The sequence below is a fragment of the Mrakia frigida genome (assembly GCF_051309035.1).
Source record: "Mrakia frigida strain ATCC 22029 unplaced genomic scaffold BDY24scaffold_8, whole genome shotgun sequence".
NCBI lineage: Eukaryota > Fungi > Basidiomycota > Tremellomycetes > Cystofilobasidiales > Mrakiaceae > Mrakia > Mrakia frigida.
In genome coordinates, this window is record NW_027481273.1 from 153,684 (window position 1) to 173,349 (window position 19,666).

Below are 19,666 nucleotides of genomic sequence, written 5' to 3' on the forward strand. Positions count from 1 at the left end.
GGCCCAAAGGGAGAAAAGGGTAGAAAAGGGGAAGAAGGTAAAACTAGGCCTCCGGGTCCTGTTGAGGAGCAAAAGCTTCCTGCGCGTGCTCGACGAGCCAATCGATGGCCAGGGCTTTCCCAGCCATGTCTCCGAACTCTCGAGACCGGTCTGCTGAGCGCATGAGGGTAGCTGGTAGATCGAAGGATAAGGAAGGGAGTCAGACACAGCAGAAGAGTGGCGAGGGAAGGGGAGAGAGATGACAACGAGGACTCACGACCAAAGACGACTCCGAGGTTTCGAGCCGACATCAGGTTCTCCTTCTGCAAAGCCATCACTCTGCGACGATTGGAAAGACGAAGGTCAGATGGAGAGGCTGGGGGTTGAGAGCGAGAACGACGAGAGACGAACCGGTTGAGATGAAGCATGAGATATCGAAGGGTGTCGAAATGAGCTTTGGGGAGCTGTCGAACGAGAGGGAGTAGAGCTGCCCGTTTGGCGTCGAGGTCACGAATCACTGAAAGACAAAAACAAAGTCAAGGTCGGCTAACTGATCGAAGGAAGGCAGAGGAGACGGGAAAAAAGAGGAGACTCACTTGCTGCTCCGACAAACTGCTCGTGAAATTCGTGGGTCAAAAGAGGGTCTGGCAGGGCTCGGAAGTAGTTCTTGAGAACCGAGGTGACACTGCTAATGTCGTTGAAGCTGTAGAGAATACGGCTGAGGTCAGTTCACTACCAGAAGGAGACGAGGAAACGAGAGAGAAGCTGGGAACTCACGTGTCCTGATCGCTCAGATCGAACGCGTCGTAGTCTCCTCGTTCGAAGAGTTGAGTGATATGCTTCGACTGGGAGGACCCTCCGGTCTTTCGGTAGATTCCTGAAGGAGATGAAGGGAATGAAGGGTCAGGCTCGAGAACGAGAAGAGAAGGAAGACGACGCGTCCTCACCTTCGTACTCCATTCCAACAGCATCGACGGCGGCGATACACTTGCGAACGATCACAGGAATGGCCTCTCCATCTGCTTCGGCCTGTTCCGTCAGGTCTCGACCGAACATCGAAGGTGCTGTGACGAAAGATCGTCGAAAGGAAGGAGAGAGTCAGCGAGAGAAGAGACGAAGTGAGAGGACGAAACGTAAACGCACGCGGAGGTCCAGCATCTCCTCCGCTCTCGTCCAACGACGGCAGAGCAGCCGAAGAGCTGTTGCAAGGTCGGTCGTACTGAGGAGCACACTTCGAGTGACAGTTCGATCCACAACCTGCCGGAGAAAAGAAGCGGACGCGGGTCAGTTGCAACGTGACGGCGACAAGAAAAAGAGGGGAAGAGACTCACCAGCACACCTCAACTCCTGGATCGGTCCCCACATCTTATCCCCACAGTGATCACACCTCGTAAATCTCAGCGTCGGGATGTTGTGCTGCATGAAAACGTGCTCCTTTCCCGTTCCTCCTCCTCCCGCTCCTGAGCTTGATCCCAAGTTCCCACTCGTCGCACCTCCGTCGTACAGGACCTTCCCTCCCTTCCCGTTGACCATCCCGAGAACCTGACTCGAAGGCTGCTTCCCTCCTGAGCTCGAAGACGTCGAGGCCGAGTGCGAGGACGAACTGGTGCTGGACGATTCGGGACCTTTCGACGATTTGTACCACTTGAACTTTCGAATCGCGGGAGCTGGTTCCATGGTTTCGGGCTTGACGACCTTGACGTACTTGGCGACTTCTTCGGGGACCTCGTGAAGGGTTGCGGAGGTGGGTAGGGAGGAGAGGGAAGGGGATCCTGAAGGGTGGTAGTGATGAGGAGTCGAGGAGGAGGGTGAAGGAGCGTGTCGGTTCGTGCTGTTTCCTCCGAACGAGCGTCCGTTGTTGCTGCTGTTGTTCTGAGTCATCGACGACGATCCACTTCCTTGTCGCTGAGCTCTGGAGAGTGCGTCCTCGGCGGTTTCGACCTGCCTGAGCAACGAAGCTTGGAGGTCGGAGAGTTCCTCGTTCCGAGCGTTGAGAGTGGTGGATTCCTCGAGGTAGGTCTCTCGAGCCTCTCGAAGTTCGTTGATCTCTCGGGTGAGTCGTTCCCGTTCGGCGGTGAGAGGTTCGAGCTCCTCACGGTACTGCTCCTTGACGACTTCGAGACGAGTCGAGAGGGATCGAGACAGGGAGGATTGGTGACCGTTGCCCGACGATTTGGCGGCTTCGAGGAGGTTTCCGCTCCTGGAAAGAATCAAAGTGAAACAGATGGTCAGGATGGAGATGCGTGCGAATTGAGATAAAGGAGAGAGAAGAGGGAGACGCGTCGAGTCGAAAGACTCACTTCGAACTACTGCTCAACTCCTCGACCTCGGCCAGCGTCAGATCTCTCTCAGCTCTCAGCTTCGACAGATCCTTCTCCAGTCCCTGCATGTCCTTCACCAGCTCCCTCGATCTCCTCTGCATCGAATCCTGCCTCTTGAGATCCGCATCCATCAACGACAGTCTCGCCGTTTGACCGTGCATCTGAGCTCGAAGGCGCTTGACTTCTGTTTCGACCTCTCGACGAGCAGAGACCTCCTTCTCGTAGTCGTCCGAGGCAACGGTGAGACCTTCGATGTAACGAGCAGAGGCTCTCTGAAGAAAGAGAAGAGAGAGCTGGTCAGAACGGATCGAGCGACGCGACGAGCCGTCGAGAAGTAGTCGGATATGGAGGAAGAAAGGTGAGGGAAGGAAGCTCACCTTGATCCCGTCGTACTTTCCCTTGAGAGAAACATACTTCTCCCTCCCCTTCCCAGCCTCTCCAATCAAAATCTCCAAGCTCTCGACCGAGACCGTCACCTCCTTCTCTCCCTTCTCCTTCGCCTTCTCCACCAAAGTCTTCAGCATCTTCATCGTCTCCCCACCATCCTCAGCCAGCAATCCCGAGATCGATCCCTGCGAGTCCTGCCTCGCCCGGAGGTTCAACGAAACCGAGAGATCCGTGGTCGAAGAGGAGAAGTTGGAGGAAGGGGAGGTAGGAAGAGGTTTCTCGCTCGTCCATGAAGAGGAACTGGTCATGAGTCCTCCTCCCGGACGAGAAGAGGAATCGGAAGGTCGAGCTGGTGAGGAGATGGAGTCGGTGCTGGAGGTGGAAGAGGGGAATTCGATGGCCGAGATCGTGATGTCTGGATCCTCGATGTTGTCCTCGTCCGTGTTCGCTGAAGGTTCTCGAGACCTGTGTCCTCCACTTCCCCGTCCGAATCCGACGCCATCTCCTCCATCGTGGATCGTCGAGCCTGTTGAAGGTGTCGAAGGGACCTCCGAAGACTTCGACGACGACTGCTGCTGCTCTTCCCTCCTCTGGAACATCGACGAGAAGTCTGGATCGTCTCCCAAGAACGAGACCGGTCGATGGGCGTCCAACCTAGGAGGATCGACGGATACTGCACTCGTTGATCTCTGGCGAGGAGCGAGGAAGGTTGACGTTGGGGAGGTTCCTCGTTCCGAGCTTATCGACGGACGAGGAGGATCGTTCTCGAACCCGAACGTGACGTTAAACGAATCGCTCGGTGCTCTTTGACGGTCGTCCAATGACGTCCTGAGTAACGGCGGAGGAGGTTGGCCGAGATGTGACGATGGGAAGGTGGTGGTGGGAGATCGAGGAAGAGGAGCGACCAGCGGAGGGTTGGTGGGGAAGTGAAGCTGATCTGGCGACGGTACACCTGAGGACCCCTCTCTCCTTCTTGGACTCGAAGAACGACCAATCGGGTCGGATCCTGTTCCGAGGAAGTTTTCTCCTCTTGGGCTGATGGGCGAAGGAGCTGCCCTGGAAGTTGGACTCGCCAGCGAGTCAGGGAGGGAGGAGGTTCGAGGTGGTGCTGATGAAGTCGAGGGATGAGGGAAGTAGGAAGAATCATCGGTTGGAGGGTTGATAGGATCCCTGGATTTTGAGCGTGATCTCGAGGAAATGTTGAGAGGAGCGGTGTTGGAAGGGTCGAGGAGGGACGGGGAGGGAGAGGGAGATCGTACGTTTCCGTTTCCTCCTTGATCGAACGTTGTTCGAAGAGGTGAGGGAGGTAGAGGAGTCAACCTGCCTTCTTGGTGTCCATGGGAGTTGGCCGAGAGGGATCCAAGCGACGACGAGGCTGAGACGTTGTTCGACCGATCCGACGCGTCGACGACGTTCGAGACCGCTGCGACTGGGAACGTCGAAGGATTGATGCTCCTCCTACGATCTGCCTTCGTCGTAGGAACTCCCAAACCCAATCCCAGTCCAACTCCAGATCCCATCGACACGCTCGGGGTGTGACCTCCGTTCGACATCGGCGGCTTCCCTGACGATCCGTCGTCGACGCTGCTTCGTCGAGGAGGGAGACCTGACGAGCCGTTTAAGGGACTCAGACCCGACGGGAGAGGTAGGGTGTTGTTTCGAGGAGTGATGGAGAGGTTGGGCGAGGTCGACGATGGTTGAGGGGAGGAGGAGGAGGAGGACGCGAAGCTGCCATCGTTTGGGTTGAGAGAGCTGTTTCCTTGAGCTGATGGAGAGCGAGCTGGGCGAGGAGAGACTGCCAACGAGGATGGAGAAGACATATCGGGGAAATAGTCTGGTTGAGGAGTGAGGTTGGGAGTGGTTGCTGTCGGAGAGGGCATGCCGAGGGAGTAGGAGGAGGGAGAGTCGACGTAGCCAGAGGAGGAGTTTGGAAGCCCCTGCTGGGTTTGGAGTTGATTCTGAGAGAGTGAAGCAACGAAGAAAAGCAATTATCAGCTTCTAATTTCGAGAGGGCGATGAGGAGACGAGCTGAAAACGAACCTCTCGTAGCTTCTCCTTGTCCTTGTCCTTCCGTTGCTGTTTCCTCTTCGCCTCAGCGTGTCGACGACTTTTCGCCACTCGTTCGTTGTGACAAGACTGTAGGAGCCAAAGACGAGAACGTATCAGCTTCCTCTGCTTCTCGTACGTAGAAACAACGACTCGAGAGCTCAACGAACCATGCAGTAGATCCCCTGACTCGTCTTTGCGAACACGAGCTCCTCGATCCTCTTGTTGCAGTGTCGGCAGGTGAAGCAGGCAGCGTGATACGACTCGTCACCTGTGAGTTACCACCATCAAGCCGAAGTCAGATCAGCGTTGTTCGAGGACAAAAGAACAACGAGGAGGTGACCGAAACTCGAGCTCACCGGTCATGATGGCCTCGTCCATGATCGGTTTCTTGCAGACGAAGCACTTTGGAACGCAACAGGGTATGCAGTCAGCTCAAGTCAGGTCTAGAGGGCCGAAAGATGGGCTCACTTGGTAGCTACAATTCGAGCAAACGGGGTTCCCGTCCGAGAGAAGGAGAAGGTTGGTGTCCGCGGTCACTCGGTCCTGACACTGTTTGCGAGATTAAGAGAGCAACAAAAACGAAGCGAGACTTCTGTCAGCTCGAGAAGGGAGATAAGAAGGTAGAGAAGAGACCGACGAACCTTTGAGCATCTAAAGCAGTCGATGTGGAACAGACTCGAGCTGCGACGAGGAGGGGAGGAGGGCCAAGGGGGAGTCGATCAGCTCAAGCTCAACTCTCCTTCTTCCTTTCTCGTTTTTCAGTTTTTCAAGCCCCAGCCTGCAAAATCTCCCTCTGCTGCCTCGCCTGCTCTCCTCTGCATCTCTACGAGGAGCGGTACTGGAGCAGCAACGGCCCGTTCCCCAAGAACTGCTCTCCCCCTCTCTCCTCGCTCGCTCATCAGCTCCTCCCCTCTCTCCCTCCCTCCCTTCCCTTCCATGGCCTCTCAAACCCTCTCCAGTTCCTCAAATCAAACGAGAAAGGAAGAACTCACCCAAAGGCTACTACTACTCCTCCGTTATCGTGCTCTATAAGTCTCTTGCATCCTCCACAGACTGTGTCGACTCCAGGAGGTAAACTCGGAGCATTCGCTCCTCCTCCTCCTCCTTCGTGTCCTCCAGCTCCATGGGAAGGATCGTGGTGGTCGTGGTTGGAATGATCGTGGTCTTGCATCGTCTACTATCGACTGCGCTTCGAGTTCTTGGGGGGTTGAAGGGAAGCCAGACGAGTGGGAGGATGGAGGGAAGGAGCGAGGTGATGGGAGGAGGGGACGTGCGTTGTTCCTGAAGTTGATCGAAGAGAGGGTGGGTATCGAGAAGGGAGGAAAGCCGACTCTGGTTCTAGGAGACGATGTGATGCGATGCTGCGGGTGGGAAGAGAAGAGTTGCGAGAGCAATCCAAGAAAAGCGAGGTGCTGGACGTTTGAAGGAAGGAAGGAAGGAGGAGAGCTCAACGCGACGAGCTCAAAAGAAACCGCAGACGGCGACCTCCTTGCTTCCCTTCTTTTTCCCTCTTCAAGATGGTGGAACTCTCAGTCGAAGATCTCTCAGCAGCTTTTCTATTGGAAGACGATGCCTACGACGAAATCGTGGACTGTTTCGCTGCCTCCTTCACCACCCCGATTCAGGAACTGATGAGGAAGCCTGCAGCAATCCGAAGAGTCAACCAAACGACTTTGATGGTTCGCACCTCTCTCTCCTTTCCAAAATCTCTGTTTCGCCTACCTTGAATCCAAACGCAGCTGACACTACTTTGATCTCATTCTCTCCAGTGTAACCACCTGAGCTGGCCTTTGAGCGAGAGCAAGAGTTGCACCCTCGTGAGCTTACTTTCATGAGCTCTCCTTCGCCCTTTCAACTTCCTCCGCCTCTGGGTCGTCGTACAAGCTGATTACCACTGATACATCAATGTATATAATTCTTGTTTCCGTAGGCCAAGTTTTGTCACCTCCATCTACCCTCCCTCATCAACACCTTCCATACTTCGGCCGCGCTCTCTCTCGATTTCCCAACCTTCAACCATCCTCTCTTCCTCCTTTACGCGATCAGCTTGGACCCTCGCTCCCTCCCCCACCTTGGCCGTTACGTTCGATCCGACACTTCGACCCCTAGCTTCTTCGTCAAGCTCATGCACGTCGCTGACGCCGTGCTCATCGATCTGAGGGAGAGGATCGAGGAAGACGTGAGCTCCGTCGCGACGCGTTTCTCCCTCCCTCTCTCAACCGTTCTCGTCCCTCCGAAAGGGCTTCTGAATAATCTCTTCCTTCTTTCTTGATCATCCTACTCTCCTCAGACTCCCTGGAAATCCGCTTCATCTCTCACCTACCCAAACAACGCCTACAAGATCATCAGCATCGTCTCGATCGTCCTTTTCCTCTCCTCCCCTCCGACTTCCATGAACCCTGAACTCACCTCCCCCGTCGGTTTGAAACTCAAGTCGTCCATTCAAATCCTCTTCACCCACCTTCAACGTTCAGTTGCAACGCCCTCCGACCACGAGGGCTTCCCAGGACTCTCAAAGTCCTTGGTCACTCAGTTGCACAACCTGTTTAGCTTCATGTTGGGAGAGTGTGATCATGCACCGTGTGTGAAGGTCAAGAAGGGGTACAGAGATGAGCAGCCTTGGACGAGCTGTGCGGGGAGGGGGCTGGGAGAGTGTAGGCAGGTGGGGGAGGGAGAGGAAATGATGGCTTGTGGACGGGTGAGTCGCGTTTTATTTTTTCTCCTCGGCTCGCTCAGTCTTCCTCTCGTTCTCTCGAATGCCCCGACTTATTCCCCTTCTGACGTTCGTTGTTTATCTTCCTCTTTCCAGTGCAAGCAAGTCCGCTACTGTTCCCCAGGTCCTTCTTCTCTCCATCTCTCCCGCGTCGTCGCTCGAATCACAAACCGACGTGTTTCCCCTTCCCTCTTCCTTCCTTTCGTTCCACAGAACACCAAAAGGCCCACTGGAAACAACACAAGAAGACATGCTGGGCGCCGGTCTGGTGAACGACTTCGTCCGCCGGTGGGAATGGGATCTGGAAAGGGAGGGAAGGAGGTTTGAGGTTGGGTTTATTCGTCGACGCGTTCGGTCGAAGCTTTATAGCGCTATACTAGACTTATATTGGCCTCTTCAGTTGTTTATTTCGGCTTGCTACAGATTCGATGCTGCTACCACCTTACGCTTCGCGTCCTCAAAGATCGACGAGCGAACAACGACATCGACGCGACGAAATCACCCTCCGTTTGTCAACTGAACTTTCCTCTTCGCTGGTCAAGCCAAATCAGCCGGAACCACGAGAACCTTTCTTTCGGCTGCTGGATCGTGCCCAACCAAACCGGAAATTCGCTCGTGGCGACAGCAAACACAAGCTCGGACGGGTCTCTCTTCCTTTCCTTTCCCACCCATCCCATCCCTCTTATCTCACTCCCCCTCTCACCCCATTTCCAATCCAAACTCAAACCATTCCATCAATCTAACCCTCTCCACTCTACGTCTATTCCTCCATCTCATCGTCATCCCCTCCCGAAGCCTTCGCGTTCTTCCTCCTCTCAGCAGCGGCCTCCCTCCTCTCCTTCCCCTTCTTCCTCGCGTCCTCCACGGCCGAATCGAGAGCACCCGGTGCAGAAGAGGCGAGACCGAGGAGGAGAGCGTGGATGAAGGAGATGTGGTTGTGGCGGCGGAGCTGGTTGGAGGGATGAGGGACGAACAAGAAAGAGGGAGAGGGTCAGAATTGAAGAAAGAGTTCGAGAAAAGGCGGGAGGACGAATCACGGAGTTTTCGAACTGCAGCGCATAGCAGAGGGAGAGAAGAACGAAACAGAGAGAGAGCAGAAGAGTCAGTGGCGTCGAAACGAAACGAAACAACGAAAACGTCGACGCGTCGAACCGAAACGAGCCGAGGCCGGACTCACCGCCCACTGCTTCCTCTTCCGTTCCTCATCATCCAACCTCATCATAGCCTGAGCCGCCGCACCTTCGTCTCCCTTCTCGTGAGCCTCCTTGAGTTCTCGCTGGATCGCAGGCATCGGATCAGCGGTGATGGCCAGGAGGGAGAAATGGAGCTGGTTCGACGAACGCGTGTAGAGAGAAGAGGGTTCAGTTTCCGATCTGTCTCTTCGCTCCTTCCCCTTCTCCTCCACCAAACCCAGGAAACCCAAACCCAAACTCACCGCCCCCATCGGATAACTCTCGATCCTCTCCCTCACCACCTTTCTCGCCTCCTCCATCCACCCACTGCCTTCCTTCACCGCCCCATGCCTCCTCGGCGCAGGCTGCAGTCCATCCAGCTCGTACAGGGAACCAGCGACGGGGAGGTAGGCTACAAAGTGGTAGGCGTCTTCCTTTTCTTTGTTGGCGTCCGAGAGGGAAGGGTCGATGGTGAAAGGGTCGGAACGGGCGAAGGAGTTGTGGACTTCGCGCAGTTTTTGCGAGTTGGAGATGACGTGACCTTTGTCCTGAGTAGGGTTGAAGGAGTTGGGTGGGAGGGTAGGGAGGTGGGAGAGGAGAGAGAGAGGCAGGGAGTTGGTGAGCTTGAGCTTGAGGGCTGAGAAAAAGGAGCCGCAGAACTCAAGCAAAAGAGCCTGGACAGCTCGAATCGGGAAGAGGACGAAGAGCTCACCATGGAATCCATACCCTCTGTGAACGACTTGAGGTTTTCGAGCTCTTCTCCGAGGACGAGCTTGTTGTCTTCCGAGGAGGACGAGGAGGGAGGGAAGTTCAAGACTGCGTTCAAGATGGCAAGGCTCCCGCAAGCTACAGGGACGGGAATTTGATTAGAGTGGGATAAAGAGGTGTAGGGGAGGTTGGAGGAGGGTAGAGTAGCGAGAGAGATCGAGAAGGTGGGAGGTTGTAGAGGAAAACGAAGGAAGGAAGCGAGAGATCAGCTCGAGCTCACCCTCCTCCTCCCTCCCTCCCTCCCTCCCTCCTTCCTTCGTCTCGAACGGCGAGCTCTCGTACTAACCGTTCGTGATAACCTGGTTGATGAAAACTCCAGGGAAGTTCCGATCCTGTATCCGCACCAACCAAAATGCGTCAAAACCCTTCTTCGAAAACAAGAGGGCAGCAAGGGCTGAAACTGACCAGCTCTCCCGCTCTCGTCGACTCCTCAATCCCGTTGACATACTTGAACAGAAAGATCAACGCTTTGATCTCTCCCAAACCAGCAGTAGCTTCCTCGTCCAAAGTATAGAGATCTTCAACTTGAAGTCCCTGGACTCCCAGACCCGAGAGGAGAGCGGTGAAGACGGAAGGGTCGCTTGCAAGAGGGAAGGAAGGGAGGAAGGTCAGCTTCGACGCTGGTCTCTTAGGGAGAGAGAGGTTGGGAATGCTTACGATTCTGTGAGAGACCAGCCTGCGTTATCGTCTGACATAGCTTCTAGAAGGTGTCTGAAGAAGGGATAAGGAAAGAGGGAGGGATTCCACGTGGATGTTGTTGGGTTGGAAAGCAAGAACGAAATCGACGAGCTCATCAACCTTCCTCGGCCTTTTGTTTGCTCCCAAACCATCATCATCTTAGAAAAATCTCCCGGTAGACAAACGCTCTCAACGAGAGCTCATCCTTCTCCGTTCCTCACCCACGATGCACCTCCCTTCCTCCCTCCTCTCGTTCCTCCTGCTCGCCCTCCCGATCTCGCCTTCCCTCGTCCAAGCCGCCGCCAGCCCGTCGTCACCTTCCTCTTCGTCGGTGCTGAAATCTCCGACTCGTCCTCGGTCAGGGATGGCCAAGAATATATTGGAATCCAAACCAGAGACGAGGGGTTACTGTAGTGTGAGTTTCAGTCCTTGTAGTTGAATAGAGAAGGGAGGGAAGGGAGCGAAGACGTGGGAAGGAACGGACGGAATCACACGTCCTGTCTCTCCCGTTTCTCGACTCTCGTTTGCTAGGAGAACGGCTTCGTACTGACCTTAATTCTCATTTGCTCGTTGCTGTTCGTTTGTAGCCCTCTGGTCCTATAGAAAACACTCTGTGCGAGTACGAGACTCTCGAGCGGGTCAACACCGACCTCTACACCAACCTGCACGATCTCGTCAAGACGCCCTTCTTCAGGTACTTCAAGGTGAGTTCTGGAAGCTCGTCCATACCTCTAAGCTATACTGTCGAAAGGAACGAGGAGGCCGATGGGAGCTGCCAGAGCCACGGAGGGAGTCGAGAGGAAGGAAGCTCAGCGAGCTTTGGGCTGAGGTCATCGCCGACCTCCTTCTTCCCTTCCTGACCCTCTATTCTCTCTTTCTTTTAGGTCGACCTCTTCAAAGAGTGCCCCTTCTGGCACGAGAACACGTTTTGTATGAACCGAGATTGCAGCGTAGAGACCGCTGAGGAGGTGAGCTCTCTTCTCCTTCCTTCCCCTTTCTGACCAACCCTTCATTCGAGCGAGCTCCATCTCTCGCGTTGACTTCTGACGAGCTTTCTTTTATTTTTGTGTGTGTAGGGAGACGTTCCTGAAAAGTGGAAGACTTCGAGTCTTGGTGCGATTGCGTATTCGAGTTCGGCCGAGGCTACTGTGAGTTTCCCTCTGTGGAAGGAGGCGAGGGAAGGTGGAAGGGAGGTTGAGACGCGTCGTTGTTTGGTTTTCGTTGAACTGAACTCTCTGATCGCTTCTCGCATCTTCGTTCGCTCGACAGGCCAACCAACCTCATCCTTCCTGCTACTACCGAGATCAGGACTTCTGCGAGCTCGACGACGAGTCTCAAAACGGTCCGTTCCGTCCCACCCTTCCTTTCCTCTCTCTCTCCCTCTCTCGTCTTCCTCTCCCCTCTAACTCCCCGTCCTCCTCCTTTCCACATCTCTCTTCCTCTCAGAGGGCCAATACGTCGACCTCTCCCTCAACCCCGAACGCTTCACCGGCTACGCAGGTCTCTCCGCCGCCCGCGTCTGGAAGTCCATCTACGAGGAGAACTGCTTCGGTCTCTCGGAACTCTCCGTCTCGGACTCTTCGGAAGGGTCGTCGCTGTCGTCGTCGTCGCAGGGTCATCTTGCTCCTGGAGCCATCATCCCTGGTCTCAACGGAGGAGGGTTGACGGGAGGAGGAGCGTTGTCGGAGGGAACGGAGATGAGGGATGGTGGGGACGAGGAGTGTGTGGAGAAGAGGGTTTATTATAGGATCGTTTCTGGTGAGTTGAGCTCTTACATTCTTTGTTTTTACCTCGATGTTGGGTGGAAAGGGGAGGAGGGACGAGAAGAGAGATGAAATCGAAACCTGACGCGTCGTTCTTTCCTTTCCCTTCGTTCGTCCTCAAGGTCTTCACGCCTCCATCTCCACCCACATCTGCTCCGAGTTCCTCGATCAAGAAACCGGTCTCTGGGTACGTCGTCGTCGTCGTTCCCTCCCTTCCTTCCTCGTTCCCGTCCGTTTCCCTTTCCTTCTCCCCCTCGCTGACTCCCTCCTCCTCCTCTCGTCCTCCTTGCTCTTCCCCGCACCCTCCCACCTACTCATCCACAGGCTCCCGACCTCCAATGCTTCATCTACCGAATCGCCTCCCACCCGGACCGTCTCCAAAACATGTACTTCAACCTCGTCCTCCTCCTCCGAGCCGTCTCCCGAGCAGGTCCTTACCTCGAAGCCTACGACGTCTCAACCGGTGATCTCCAACTCGACGAACAGACTCGAACGGGTTTGAGGAAGGTGGTGGAGGCTGCGAAGGGTGGGGAGGAAGGGAGAGGAGAGGTGTTTGATGAAGGCGGGATGTTCAAAGGGGAGGACGCTTTGGTGAGTCTTCGACGAAGCGCGAGAAGAACTGGGCTTTAGGGAGGAGGGAGGGGAAGAGGAACAAAGCTGACGTTTTTTAATGGGTCCGGTGCGTGTAGCTCATTAAACAAGAGTTCAAAGATCGGTTCCGAAACGTCTCGAGGATCATGGATTGCGTCGGGTGCGACAAGTGTCGACTCTGGGGGAAACTGCAGGTTTCGGGAGTTGGGACAGCACTCAAGATCCTCTTTGAACTTGACGAGAAGGCTTTGGAGTGAGTTCTTTCTCTCTCCTCTCTCTCGTTCGCCTCCTTTTTTTTTTCGAGCTTGATCGCTGACCTCGACCACCCGACGCGTCCTCGTTTGTCAGTCCCAAAATCAACCCAGGACTTCTGTCCCGATCGGAGATCGTCTCCCTTTTCAACACGCTTCATCGATTCAGCGAGTCCCTGCATGCAGTGGAGGAGTTCAGGAAGCTTTACGCTGAGGCGAAGAAGGCTGGTGGGGGTGAGAAGAAGAAGACGAAGGTTCGTTTTCGATCCCCCTCCTTCCTCGTCCATCTCTCGCTCCTTTCCTCTCTTTCCCCTTCTTCTCACATCTACTGACCTCCTTCTTCTTCTCGTTCATTTTATCCTGTTGTTCACCAGCCCTCCTCCCGCCCCTCCTCCAAAGAAGGATCCGACCAACCTCCTCGTCTCCCCCTCTCCGCAACCCTCTCCCGGCTGCTCGAGAAAGTCCAGGAGGTCGTGGAAGTGTGTCGAACGAGCGTGTGGGAGTGCTTGGAGGTTTGGTTGGAGAGCGGGTGGTTTGGAGCGTTGTGGGATTGGGAGAAGGAGGACAGTCCGGACGATGGGTGGACGAAGGGGTCGAAGGGGAAGCAGGAGCTGTAGGTTTGCGCTCGAGTTAGAAGTTGGATTATTTTAGATTGCGTTTGGGCTCGTGCTTGTGCTGGAGGAGGAGAATTTGTATTGATCTCGATTGCATTGACGAGCGAGCGCAGAGGAAGAGAAAGGGGGAGCGTCGAGACGCGTACGGAATTGAGCTCGTCGAGAGGCTCTCTCTTTCTCCTTTCTCTCGAATCAATTCGACAACGGAGGAACATTAAGACTGTAAGTAAGCTAGACTACACGAGAGGAACGCTACGGAGAAACGAAGAAAGAAAAAAAAGGAATGAAACGAGCAAGAGAGAGAGAGGGTGCAAGACCAGAGCGAGCTCAGACTTGAGTCGCCTCGGAGGTGGTTCCAGGAGCGGCGGTTCGCTGAGAAGCTTCGGCTCCAGGAGGGAGAGATTTCTCGTGCTAAGCAGTCGGACCGAAGGAGGAGAAAGGTCAGTCTGGGATCAAGGGGAGAGCGAGTCGCTGAACTCACGATGACGTTGCCCTGCTCTCTCTCTCGCTCTCGAACTCTCTTGGAATCGCAAAGATCCCAAGCCATGGTCTCCGATCCACTCTCTCCGTGGTACTTCCTCGAGTGTCGAACGGTGAGGTAGATGAGGTAGCCGATGAGGATGCAGCTGTTGGAAGTCGAGGGAACGAGGAAGAGGTCAGTCAGTCTTCGGTCGTGCTCGTGCTCAGTTGAGTCGACTCACGCCAATCCAAAGTCGATCCAGGAGAAGGCCATGAGCGACTTGTAGATTGGAATACATCCGGAGGGGAGGGGGAACTGAGGGAAGAAGAGAGTCGAAGGGAAGGTCAGTCATTCGCTCGGGACGCGTCGAGATTTAGACTGATCCGAGACTGACTCCTGGATGAGGACACCTGGAGGGGAAATCCCACCTCAAAACCGTGTACGCAATAGCTTCGGCTGTAAAACAGAAGAAAATCTGATCAGCTATCACAGCTTTTCTTGCCTCCCTGCGTCGCGTCGAGTTTCGACCTCAACAACTCACCGAGGAACCAGCAGGCGAAGAAGACGGTGATGCCGATGGCGACTCCAGCGGGGACGAGAAGGACTGGTAGAAGCAAGAAAAGAAGCAGAAAAGAGTCGAATCAAAAGGTCAGTACACACAGTTCGACCTTTCAAGTTCGATTTGGCTTCCCTCCTTCCCTCCCTCCGGACCGACGCACCAACGAAGTACCAGAAGAACGCGAAGATTGAAGCGATGATGAAGCTGGGATCGATCCTCGAGTAACCACGCCAGTATCTCTGCTTCCTGAGGTTGATCGCTGCGAGAATCCAGCCACTGTGAAAAGGAAGAAGGAGGAAGAAGAGTCAGATCGGGCTTCGAGAAACGAACGACGAGGCGCGAGGAAACTTTGGACAAGGACACTCACGACAGAGCACAAGCGATACAGAGGAGAACGAGAGAGGCGAGGAAGAATCTGGTGAGGAATCTGAGGAGGGGGAAGAAGGAAAGGAAGGAAGAGAAGGCAGGTCAGTGGAGAGCTCCGATGAACGAGGAGGAAAGCGAAGGCAAGAGAGAGAGAGCACTCGCCCCATGGTGTTGGTTACGGTTGAGTGGAACGAAGAGAGAGAGAGGGGGGTCTAGGTAGAGTGGATTAGGAAAAGAAGGGTGTGGAGTAGGTAGGTGGTGGTTTGAGAGGAAATGGAGGGAGAGGTGTGGAAGAAGAGTGTTGAAGGGATTCGAATGCCTCGTGACTCCTCTCTTCTTTCCCTTTTTTTTCCAATCCTTACTAAGTTGAGGCCCAGTGGGAGAAGGCAGAAAGAGGGTGTTCAGCGAGGGGCAGGAAAGAAAGAAGGGAAAGGGTTGGGAGTGGAAGCGCGTCGAGCAACTCACGAAGGGTAGAACCCGCTCGGGTGATTTGTACGACGTAAAGAGCAGAGGGAAGAGAGTTGAGATGTACTGCAGAGAATCTGAAAGAGGTAGGAAGGTCAGCAAGGCGGAATGTAAAGAACAAAAAGGCTGAGCCTCGACGACGCGTCAAGATGAGTTGATCTCTCGAGCGTCTCGATGCGGATCTCAACTTCGATTCTCTCGCAGGAAGCACGACGAGTAGATAGCATGTTGAAAGTTTGTTTATCGAAGTTTCTTGAGTTCGTGTCGTATCGTTATCCCTTCCTGCCTGTCTTCCCGAGACCGTGCCTCGGTCGCTCGACCCTTCCCTTCCCTTCCTGCCTCGAACCCAACCCCAGATCAAATCAATCAAGCTCTCCGTCTACGGCGACACCCCAGCCGACTCCCTTCCCCAGTGGCTAGCTCCGAGCTTCCACAGGATCCACATCCCGACGAATCCAGCGACGATGTAGAGCGTGAGACGGTACTGCTTAATGCCTGACGTGTTGGCGAAGGTTCGAGCTGAGTTGGTGGTTGTTCGGAGGAAGGAGGAGGTGAAGGAGCCGAAGGTATTGGTCTAGGTGAGGAGAAGTGAGTGAGTGAGAGGAAGAAGGGAAGACGAAGGAGAGGGAGGGAAGGGACAGAGGGTGAGCTCGAACGACAGGAAGGGAGAGCTCGAAGGAGGCACGGGGAGGAGAAACGAACGGTGTTGTCTAGCTGAGAGTTTTGACGTTCGGCGTCAGAGTAGATGTCTGTTGTGACCTAGTGGGTTGAGGGGAAAGAGCAGAGAGGAAGCGAGGGTCAGAGTCGAGCTTCGGGCGAGAGGAAGGCAAGCAAGGGTCCGTCCGCTCCTCATCTCCTCGCCTCCGTTCCTACTATCCGTCTCCCAGCTCTAAAGAAGCAGTCCTCTATCTCTCCTCTAGTTCCCTTCGCTTCATCTCGAAGAAAAGCGACCAGCTCGCTCGAGCGTCTCGACGAACGCGAGAGAGATGCGAGCTGAGCACTGCTCCTTCCTTCGTCAAAACTGACGGTGGTACTCACTCCTCTCAGCGCTCGAATCTTCCCATGGAGCTCATCCAGACGCTCGTCATTTTGCTGCTCGTAGACCTGATCCGAAGAAGTTCTGTGGGAGAGCAGGAGGGAGGGAGAGAGGAGGAGGTCAGCGGAGGGAAGCGAAGGGGAGACGGAGGGGACGACGACGAACCCTGCTCTGGGAGGCATCCTGTACTGCGAGACGTATGAACGAGGTTGTAGAAACGAAGAGGTTTTGAAGAGGGGATGTTTCGAAGTTGAAAGATTGAAGAAAGAAGAAGGTTGAGGAGGAGAGCGTCTGATGGAGTTGGAAGGTCACTTCATCCCGAAGAGCTGAACTCAACCTTGATACTTCTTTGCTTTAAACCCTCACTCACCGAAAAACACAACTCTTCGTCTTCTCCGAATATACGCTTAGCTTACTCAATCTACGTGAGTATCCAGAACGTCCGTTGAAATCTTAATCGGGGAGATTTCTGGAGAGAAGAGAGCGATCTTGAGGTCGAGCTGACCTCGATCTTCCTCCCCTCCTTCCCTCCCTTCTTTCTGCCCCTTCCCCCTTCGCTTCTCCCTTGATTTTTGCCAGCATGGAACCCCTCGAGATCAAGAACGAAGTCGGCTTACCTTCGGAGCTCGTTCTGCTCATCGTATCCTTTGGCGATCCTGAAACCCTCGCCAGATGCGCTCAACTCTCCTTCGACCTCCTCAAGTTCGTCTCGCCCTTCCTCTACAGGAAGGTTACTTTGATACACGCCGAAGACTACGGCCAACTCTTCTGCGACAGAGTGAGTGTGCAGATGTTCGTTTCAAAAGTGGGATGGAGCAGGGGAGGAGGCGAGGCGAAGCTGAGATGGACAGACGACCTTCAACTTCAAGCCCTCCTCCCTTCTTCTCGCACACCTCCCCTGGTATAGAAAATACGTGATCTGACCCTTCGTCGTGACTTCTGTTTTTTTAGGACCCAACTACTTCCCAACCTCGCCTCCTTCCCTTCCTCTCCCTCGACCAAATCGAACACCTGCACTTCCACATCGACTCCTACTCCCCTTCCCTGATGTTCACCGATCGGATCTCCTCCTCCCCCCTTCGCCTCAAATCTCTCGAACTCACCTACCACGACCCATCCCCACGAGGTCGTCACCACGATATCTACTCCCAACTCCTCCCTTCGACCCTCATCTGCTCCCGCCCCACCTCGACGCGTCTCGATCCCAAGAACCCGCTCACAGCCGGCAACCTTCAAACAGCCATCAAAGTCGGTCCTCACTGCATGTCGGCGATGGTTCGAGCATGGAAGAACGTCCCAACTCTCGTTCTCGCAGGAGCAATCCCGACCTTGGGACGCGCCGGAGGAGGCGATCTTCAATGCGTCTTCGAAGCCGTCAACGACGATCGCCAGCCTCCTGATGGGATGCTGGTGGTCCTGGATATCACGAACATGCATCGAGAGGTGGATGAACTCTATCAATCCTCGTTTGCGCTCGGTTTGATGATGTATGGCAGTCCGGTGGGAGGAACGGCCTGGAGGGTTGTCGTGAAGGTGCGGACGGAGGAGGAGGCCAGCAGGATCAGGGAGGGGGTGGGAAAGTTCGCTGCGGAGAGGGTAGAAGTGATAGTGATGGAACGGGCCAGGGTTCCGATGGAGGACGAGGACTGAGGGAGGAGGGTGCGTGAGCTTCCTCTCTGTCTTCCGCGTCGTTTCTCTGCGGTCGTCGCTTCAATCTGACCTTTTCCTATCAACCTTCCACCTTAGGCGTATCTACTATCCCGTCTCTCTTTATCTTTCTTGCTTAGGTGAGTCGCCTCTTCCTCCAGCTATACTTCGAGCCGTCGACGCCTCTTTCTCGACGCGTCTCTGACCTCAACCTTTCTTCCTCTCTTTCCCCAGCACTCCGAGTCTGTTCAAGTACCTCGTCCTATTATATAAGAAGCGGTTCATCGTCAGTCCGAAACAACAACATTCAAATCCATCTGAAAGTAAGGTAGCAATCGCTCGTCAAGCCTCGTCCGCAAAGCATCTCTCCTGTCCCGTCTAAAGGACCGCCTGTTTCCTCAGCGCCTTCGCCTCAGCCTCCAACCTCTCAGCCAACTGCAGTTGCTTCGACTGAGTCTCCAAAGCCAACGCTTCCCTCCTCTTCGCCTCCGATTTGGCTCTCTGCGCGACAGACGAGCGAGAAAAACGAGACGCGTCAGACCTCGTCCTTCTCCTCATCACTTCCAACATCTCAGCCGACAGGCGACGACGAAGACTCACCATCTTCCCATTGCACAACAGCCCTCCCCACATGTGAGACTTCTTCGCTTCTCGATTCAACTTTTCGGCTTGTTTCTTGCTGTCCTTCGACGTTGCGAGAGCTCCTACCCCCACACCGTTGTTGGCGGCAGCAGTTGAGGAGGGGAGAGGAGCGTCCTGTAGATGAGATGGGTGACGTGAGGCTTTGCGATGAAACTTCGGTGGTAGGAGATCTTCTCCTCCTCCAACAGCGGTGGACGAGGACGAGGTTCGACTGGGGCCGCGGGAGGGAGGAGAAGGAGGGAGAAGGATGCTTACCCCGAGGACGGGATTCCTGGCGTTGGAGGGTGGGGTCTGAAGGAATTGACGGAGGGAAGGGTCAGACTCTGGTCCGAAGGAAGAACGAGAACGCGAAAAACGAGAAAGAGCAAAAGCACAAACCGTCGCCTCAACTTCATTCTCATGTTGAGCGGTCAAAGCGTTTCCGAGAGGAGAAGAGGAACCGTCCGTCTTCGAAAGAGCCTTCTCTCGAGAAACGACGTTGTCTTTGGGGTGATGAGGTTTGGTTCTGGGGCAGAAACAAAGGCAGAGGTCAGCAGGAGTCGACGCGTCGAAGCTGTTTGGTTTCGAGCTCACCCTCCTTGAACTCCAGCGTTCCCTTTTTCGCGTCCGTTCTTGACGGCTGAACCACCTCTAGTATAACTGTGGAGACGTGGCGTATAAAACACGAGTGAGATGCTCGTCCGTCAAAAGGAAGAGAGACGTCGACTCCCCTCACCGCCGAATTCTGCTGCTTGACAGGCTTTCGTCCAAAGAATCCTTCCTTCTTCGCGACGGGTCGATCAGGTCTGATAGGAACGCTCGAAGCGCTATTGTAGCTCTGAGGGACGAGAGGTTTCTTCTGCACGAAGGGAAGAGAGGAGGCGGAGACCGAGCATCAGCCTCGTCGGACCTCTTCCGTTCGACTAAAAAAAGAACGACGAAGGGAGCTCACGGGTTGAGGAGGAGAGTGAGTGAAGAGCCCCATAGTTGAAAGCTGTAAATTTCGAGTTTCGAGTGAGTGGTAGTTGGGAGAGAAACAGGGAGGGAGGCAAGAATGAAACGAGCAGGAAGAAGGAAATGACGATGTTGACGTCGACGGGAACTTGTTGACAGGGGAAAGGCACGTCCCTTGCGAGCGTTCTTTCCTGAGATTTTCTTCCCTGAGACCTTGGAACTAATGGAGGCTGTGTGTGAATCCTCAGAGTGTAGCATCAGAGCATTTGAGC

General features: G+C 54.7%; 8 protein-coding genes across 8 annotated transcripts; 2 read left to right on the forward strand and 6 right to left on the reverse strand.

Annotated features, from left to right (window-relative positions):
- Positions 1 to 43: 43 nt before the first annotated feature.
- Positions 44 to 2,995, reverse strand: BDY24DRAFT_338178 (uncharacterized protein; the record flags this gene model as incomplete). Its single annotated transcript, XM_076637320.1, has 12 exons — positions 44 to 171; positions 257 to 318; positions 391 to 496; positions 576 to 682; positions 757 to 856; positions 927 to 1,043; positions 1,123 to 1,236; positions 1,311 to 1,544; positions 1,584 to 1,751; positions 1,875 to 2,159; positions 2,290 to 2,572; positions 2,678 to 2,995. 12 exons carry the CDS (start codon positions 2,993 to 2,995, stop codon positions 44 to 46), a joined length of 2,022 nt encoding a protein of 673 aa, XP_076498441.1.
- A 3,214-nt stretch (positions 2,996 to 6,209) lies between these two features.
- On the forward strand, positions 6,210 to 8,164 carry BDY24DRAFT_382428 (uncharacterized protein). Its single transcript, XM_076639514.1, has 4 exons — positions 6,210 to 6,415; positions 6,506 to 6,553; positions 6,667 to 6,915; positions 7,027 to 8,164. The coding sequence occupies exons 1-4, from the start codon at positions 6,254 to 6,256 to the stop codon at positions 7,774 to 7,776; spliced, it is 1,209 nt and encodes a 402-aa protein (XP_076498442.1). The 5' UTR covers positions 6,210 to 6,253; the 3' UTR covers positions 7,777 to 8,164.
- BDY24DRAFT_382432 (ubiquitin carboxyl-terminal hydrolase) lies at positions 8,164 to 10,210 on the reverse strand. The gene is made up of 8 exons (XM_076639515.1): positions 10,047 to 10,210; positions 9,795 to 9,969; positions 9,676 to 9,721; positions 9,334 to 9,467; positions 8,885 to 9,169; positions 8,627 to 8,776; positions 8,487 to 8,498; positions 8,164 to 8,398 (listed from the first exon to the last, which is right to left on the reverse strand). Exons 1-8 carry the CDS (start codon positions 10,181 to 10,183, stop codon positions 8,210 to 8,212), a joined length of 1,128 nt encoding a protein of 375 aa, XP_076498443.1. The 5' UTR covers positions 10,184 to 10,210; the 3' UTR covers positions 8,164 to 8,209.
- Positions 10,211 to 10,215: 5 nt separating this feature from the next.
- On the forward strand, positions 10,216 to 13,429 carry ERO1 (ER oxidoreductin). Its single transcript, XM_076639516.1, has 11 exons — positions 10,216 to 10,482; positions 10,655 to 10,771; positions 10,952 to 11,035; positions 11,144 to 11,215; positions 11,337 to 11,409; positions 11,514 to 11,825; positions 11,953 to 12,017; positions 12,155 to 12,421; positions 12,520 to 12,674; positions 12,770 to 12,926; positions 13,047 to 13,429. The coding sequence occupies exons 1-11, from the start codon at positions 10,294 to 10,296 to the stop codon at positions 13,287 to 13,289; spliced, it is 1,734 nt and encodes a 577-aa protein (XP_076498444.1). The 5' UTR covers positions 10,216 to 10,293; the 3' UTR covers positions 13,290 to 13,429.
- A 1-nt stretch (position 13,430) lies between these two features.
- On the reverse strand, positions 13,431 to 15,184 carry BDY24DRAFT_382443 (uncharacterized protein). The gene is made up of 9 exons (XM_076639517.1): positions 15,137 to 15,184; positions 14,834 to 15,032; positions 14,673 to 14,732; positions 14,466 to 14,581; positions 14,288 to 14,350; positions 14,141 to 14,202; positions 13,988 to 14,061; positions 13,768 to 13,912; positions 13,431 to 13,697 (listed from the first exon to the last, which is right to left on the reverse strand). Exons 2-9 carry the CDS (start codon positions 14,836 to 14,838, stop codon positions 13,614 to 13,616), a joined length of 609 nt encoding a protein of 202 aa, XP_076498445.1. The 5' UTR covers positions 14,839 to 15,032; positions 15,137 to 15,184; the 3' UTR covers positions 13,431 to 13,613.
- A 173-nt stretch (positions 15,185 to 15,357) lies between these two features.
- Positions 15,358 to 16,467, reverse strand: BDY24DRAFT_382447 (SNARE domain- containing protein). The gene is made up of 4 exons (XM_076639518.1): positions 16,338 to 16,467; positions 16,175 to 16,256; positions 15,839 to 15,895; positions 15,358 to 15,710 (listed from the first exon to the last, which is right to left on the reverse strand). The coding sequence occupies exons 1-4, from the start codon at positions 16,352 to 16,354 to the stop codon at positions 15,516 to 15,518; spliced, it is 351 nt and encodes a 116-aa protein (XP_076498446.1). The 5' UTR covers positions 16,355 to 16,467; the 3' UTR covers positions 15,358 to 15,515.
- Positions 16,468 to 16,539: 72 nt separating this feature from the next.
- On the reverse strand, positions 16,540 to 17,799 carry BDY24DRAFT_382449 (uncharacterized protein). Its single transcript, XM_076639519.1, has 3 exons — positions 17,124 to 17,799; positions 16,752 to 16,950; positions 16,540 to 16,597 (listed from the first exon to the last, which is right to left on the reverse strand). The coding sequence occupies exons 1-2, from the start codon at positions 17,607 to 17,609 to the stop codon at positions 16,786 to 16,788; spliced, it is 651 nt and encodes a 216-aa protein (XP_076498447.1). The 5' UTR covers positions 17,610 to 17,799; the 3' UTR covers positions 16,540 to 16,597; positions 16,752 to 16,785.
- A 337-nt stretch (positions 17,800 to 18,136) lies between these two features.
- BDY24DRAFT_439717 (uncharacterized protein) lies at positions 18,137 to 19,461 on the reverse strand. Its single transcript, XM_076644465.1, has 7 exons — positions 19,393 to 19,461; positions 19,127 to 19,299; positions 19,035 to 19,100; positions 18,840 to 18,966; positions 18,717 to 18,752; positions 18,420 to 18,575; positions 18,137 to 18,320 (listed from the first exon to the last, which is right to left on the reverse strand). Exons 1-7 carry the CDS (start codon positions 19,423 to 19,425, stop codon positions 18,198 to 18,200), a joined length of 714 nt encoding a protein of 237 aa, XP_076498448.1. The 5' UTR covers positions 19,426 to 19,461; the 3' UTR covers positions 18,137 to 18,197.
- Between the last annotated feature and the right edge of the window lie 205 nt (positions 19,462 to 19,666).

Excerpts from the sequence above, each read along its gene's own strand:
- BDY24DRAFT_382428 (XM_076639514.1), top strand. The coding sequence starts at position 6,254 with ATGGTGGAACTCTCAGTCGAAGATCTCTCAGCAGCTTTTCTATTGGAA. Across the intron at positions 6,416-6,505 it reads TCAACCAAACGACTTTGATG|TGTAACCACCTGAGCTGGCC; the intron begins GTTCGCACCTCT and ends CATTCTCTCCAG. Across the intron at positions 6,916-7,026 it reads GGGAGAGGATCGAGGAAGAC|ACTCCCTGGAAATCCGCTTC; the intron begins GTGAGCTCCGTC and ends TACTCTCCTCAG.
- BDY24DRAFT_439717 (XM_076644465.1), bottom strand. The coding sequence starts at position 19,425 with ATGGGGCTCTTCACTCACTCTCCTCCTCAACCC. Across the intron at positions 19,101-19,126 it reads GACGGACGAGCATCTCACTC|TTATACTAGAGGTGGTTCAG; the intron begins GTGTTTTATACG and ends ACGTCTCCACAG. Across the intron at positions 18,967-19,034 it reads AACGCTGGAGTTCAAGGAGG|AACCAAACCTCATCACCCCA; the intron begins GTGAGCTCGAAA and ends TTTCTGCCCCAG.
- BDY24DRAFT_382432 (XM_076639515.1), bottom strand. The coding sequence starts at position 10,183 with ATGAGCTCGTCGATTTCGTTCTTGCTTTCCAACCCAACAACATCCACG. Across the intron at positions 9,170-9,333 it reads CAGAGGGTATGGATTCCATG|GACAAAGGTCACGTCATCTC; the intron begins GTGAGCTCTTCG and ends AACCCTACTCAG. Across the intron at positions 8,777-8,884 it reads AGAGTTATCCGATGGGGGCG|CTCCATTTCTCCCTCCTGGC; the intron begins GTGAGTTTGGGT and ends TCGTCGAACCAG.
- BDY24DRAFT_382443 (XM_076639517.1), bottom strand. Across the intron at positions 14,582-14,672 it reads TGTATCGCTTGTGCTCTGTC|TGGCTGGATTCTCGCAGCGA; the intron begins GTGAGTGTCCTT and ends TCCTTTTCACAG. Across the intron at positions 13,698-13,767 it reads GAGAGCAGGGCAACGTCATC|CACGAGAAATCTCTCCCTCC; the intron begins GTGAGTTCAGCG and ends CCGACTGCTTAG.
- BDY24DRAFT_382449 (XM_076639519.1), bottom strand. The coding sequence starts at position 17,609 with ATGCATGTTCGTGATATCCAGGACCACCAGCATCCCATCAGGAGGCTG. Across the intron at positions 16,951-17,123 it reads GGTTGGGAAGTAGTTGGGTC|TCTGTCGCAGAAGAGTTGGC; the intron begins CTAAAAAAACAG and ends CTGCACACTCAC.
- BDY24DRAFT_382447 (XM_076639518.1), bottom strand. Across the intron at positions 15,896-16,174 it reads AGATTCGAGCGCTGAGAGGA|GTCACAACAGACATCTACTC; the intron begins GTGAGTACCACC and ends TCAACCCACTAG. Across the intron at positions 15,711-15,838 it reads ACTCTCAGCTAGACAACACC|ACCAATACCTTCGGCTCCTT; the intron begins GTTCGTTTCTCC and ends CTCCTCACCTAG.
- ERO1 (XM_076639516.1), top strand. The coding sequence starts at position 10,294 with ATGCACCTCCCTTCCTCCCTCCTCTCGTTCCTCCTGCTCGCCCTCCCG. Across the intron at positions 10,483-10,654 it reads AGACGAGGGGTTACTGTAGT|CCCTCTGGTCCTATAGAAAA; the intron begins GTGAGTTTCAGT and ends GTTCGTTTGTAG. Across the intron at positions 12,927-13,046 it reads GTGAGAAGAAGAAGACGAAG|CCCTCCTCCCGCCCCTCCTC; the intron begins GTTCGTTTTCGA and ends GTTGTTCACCAG.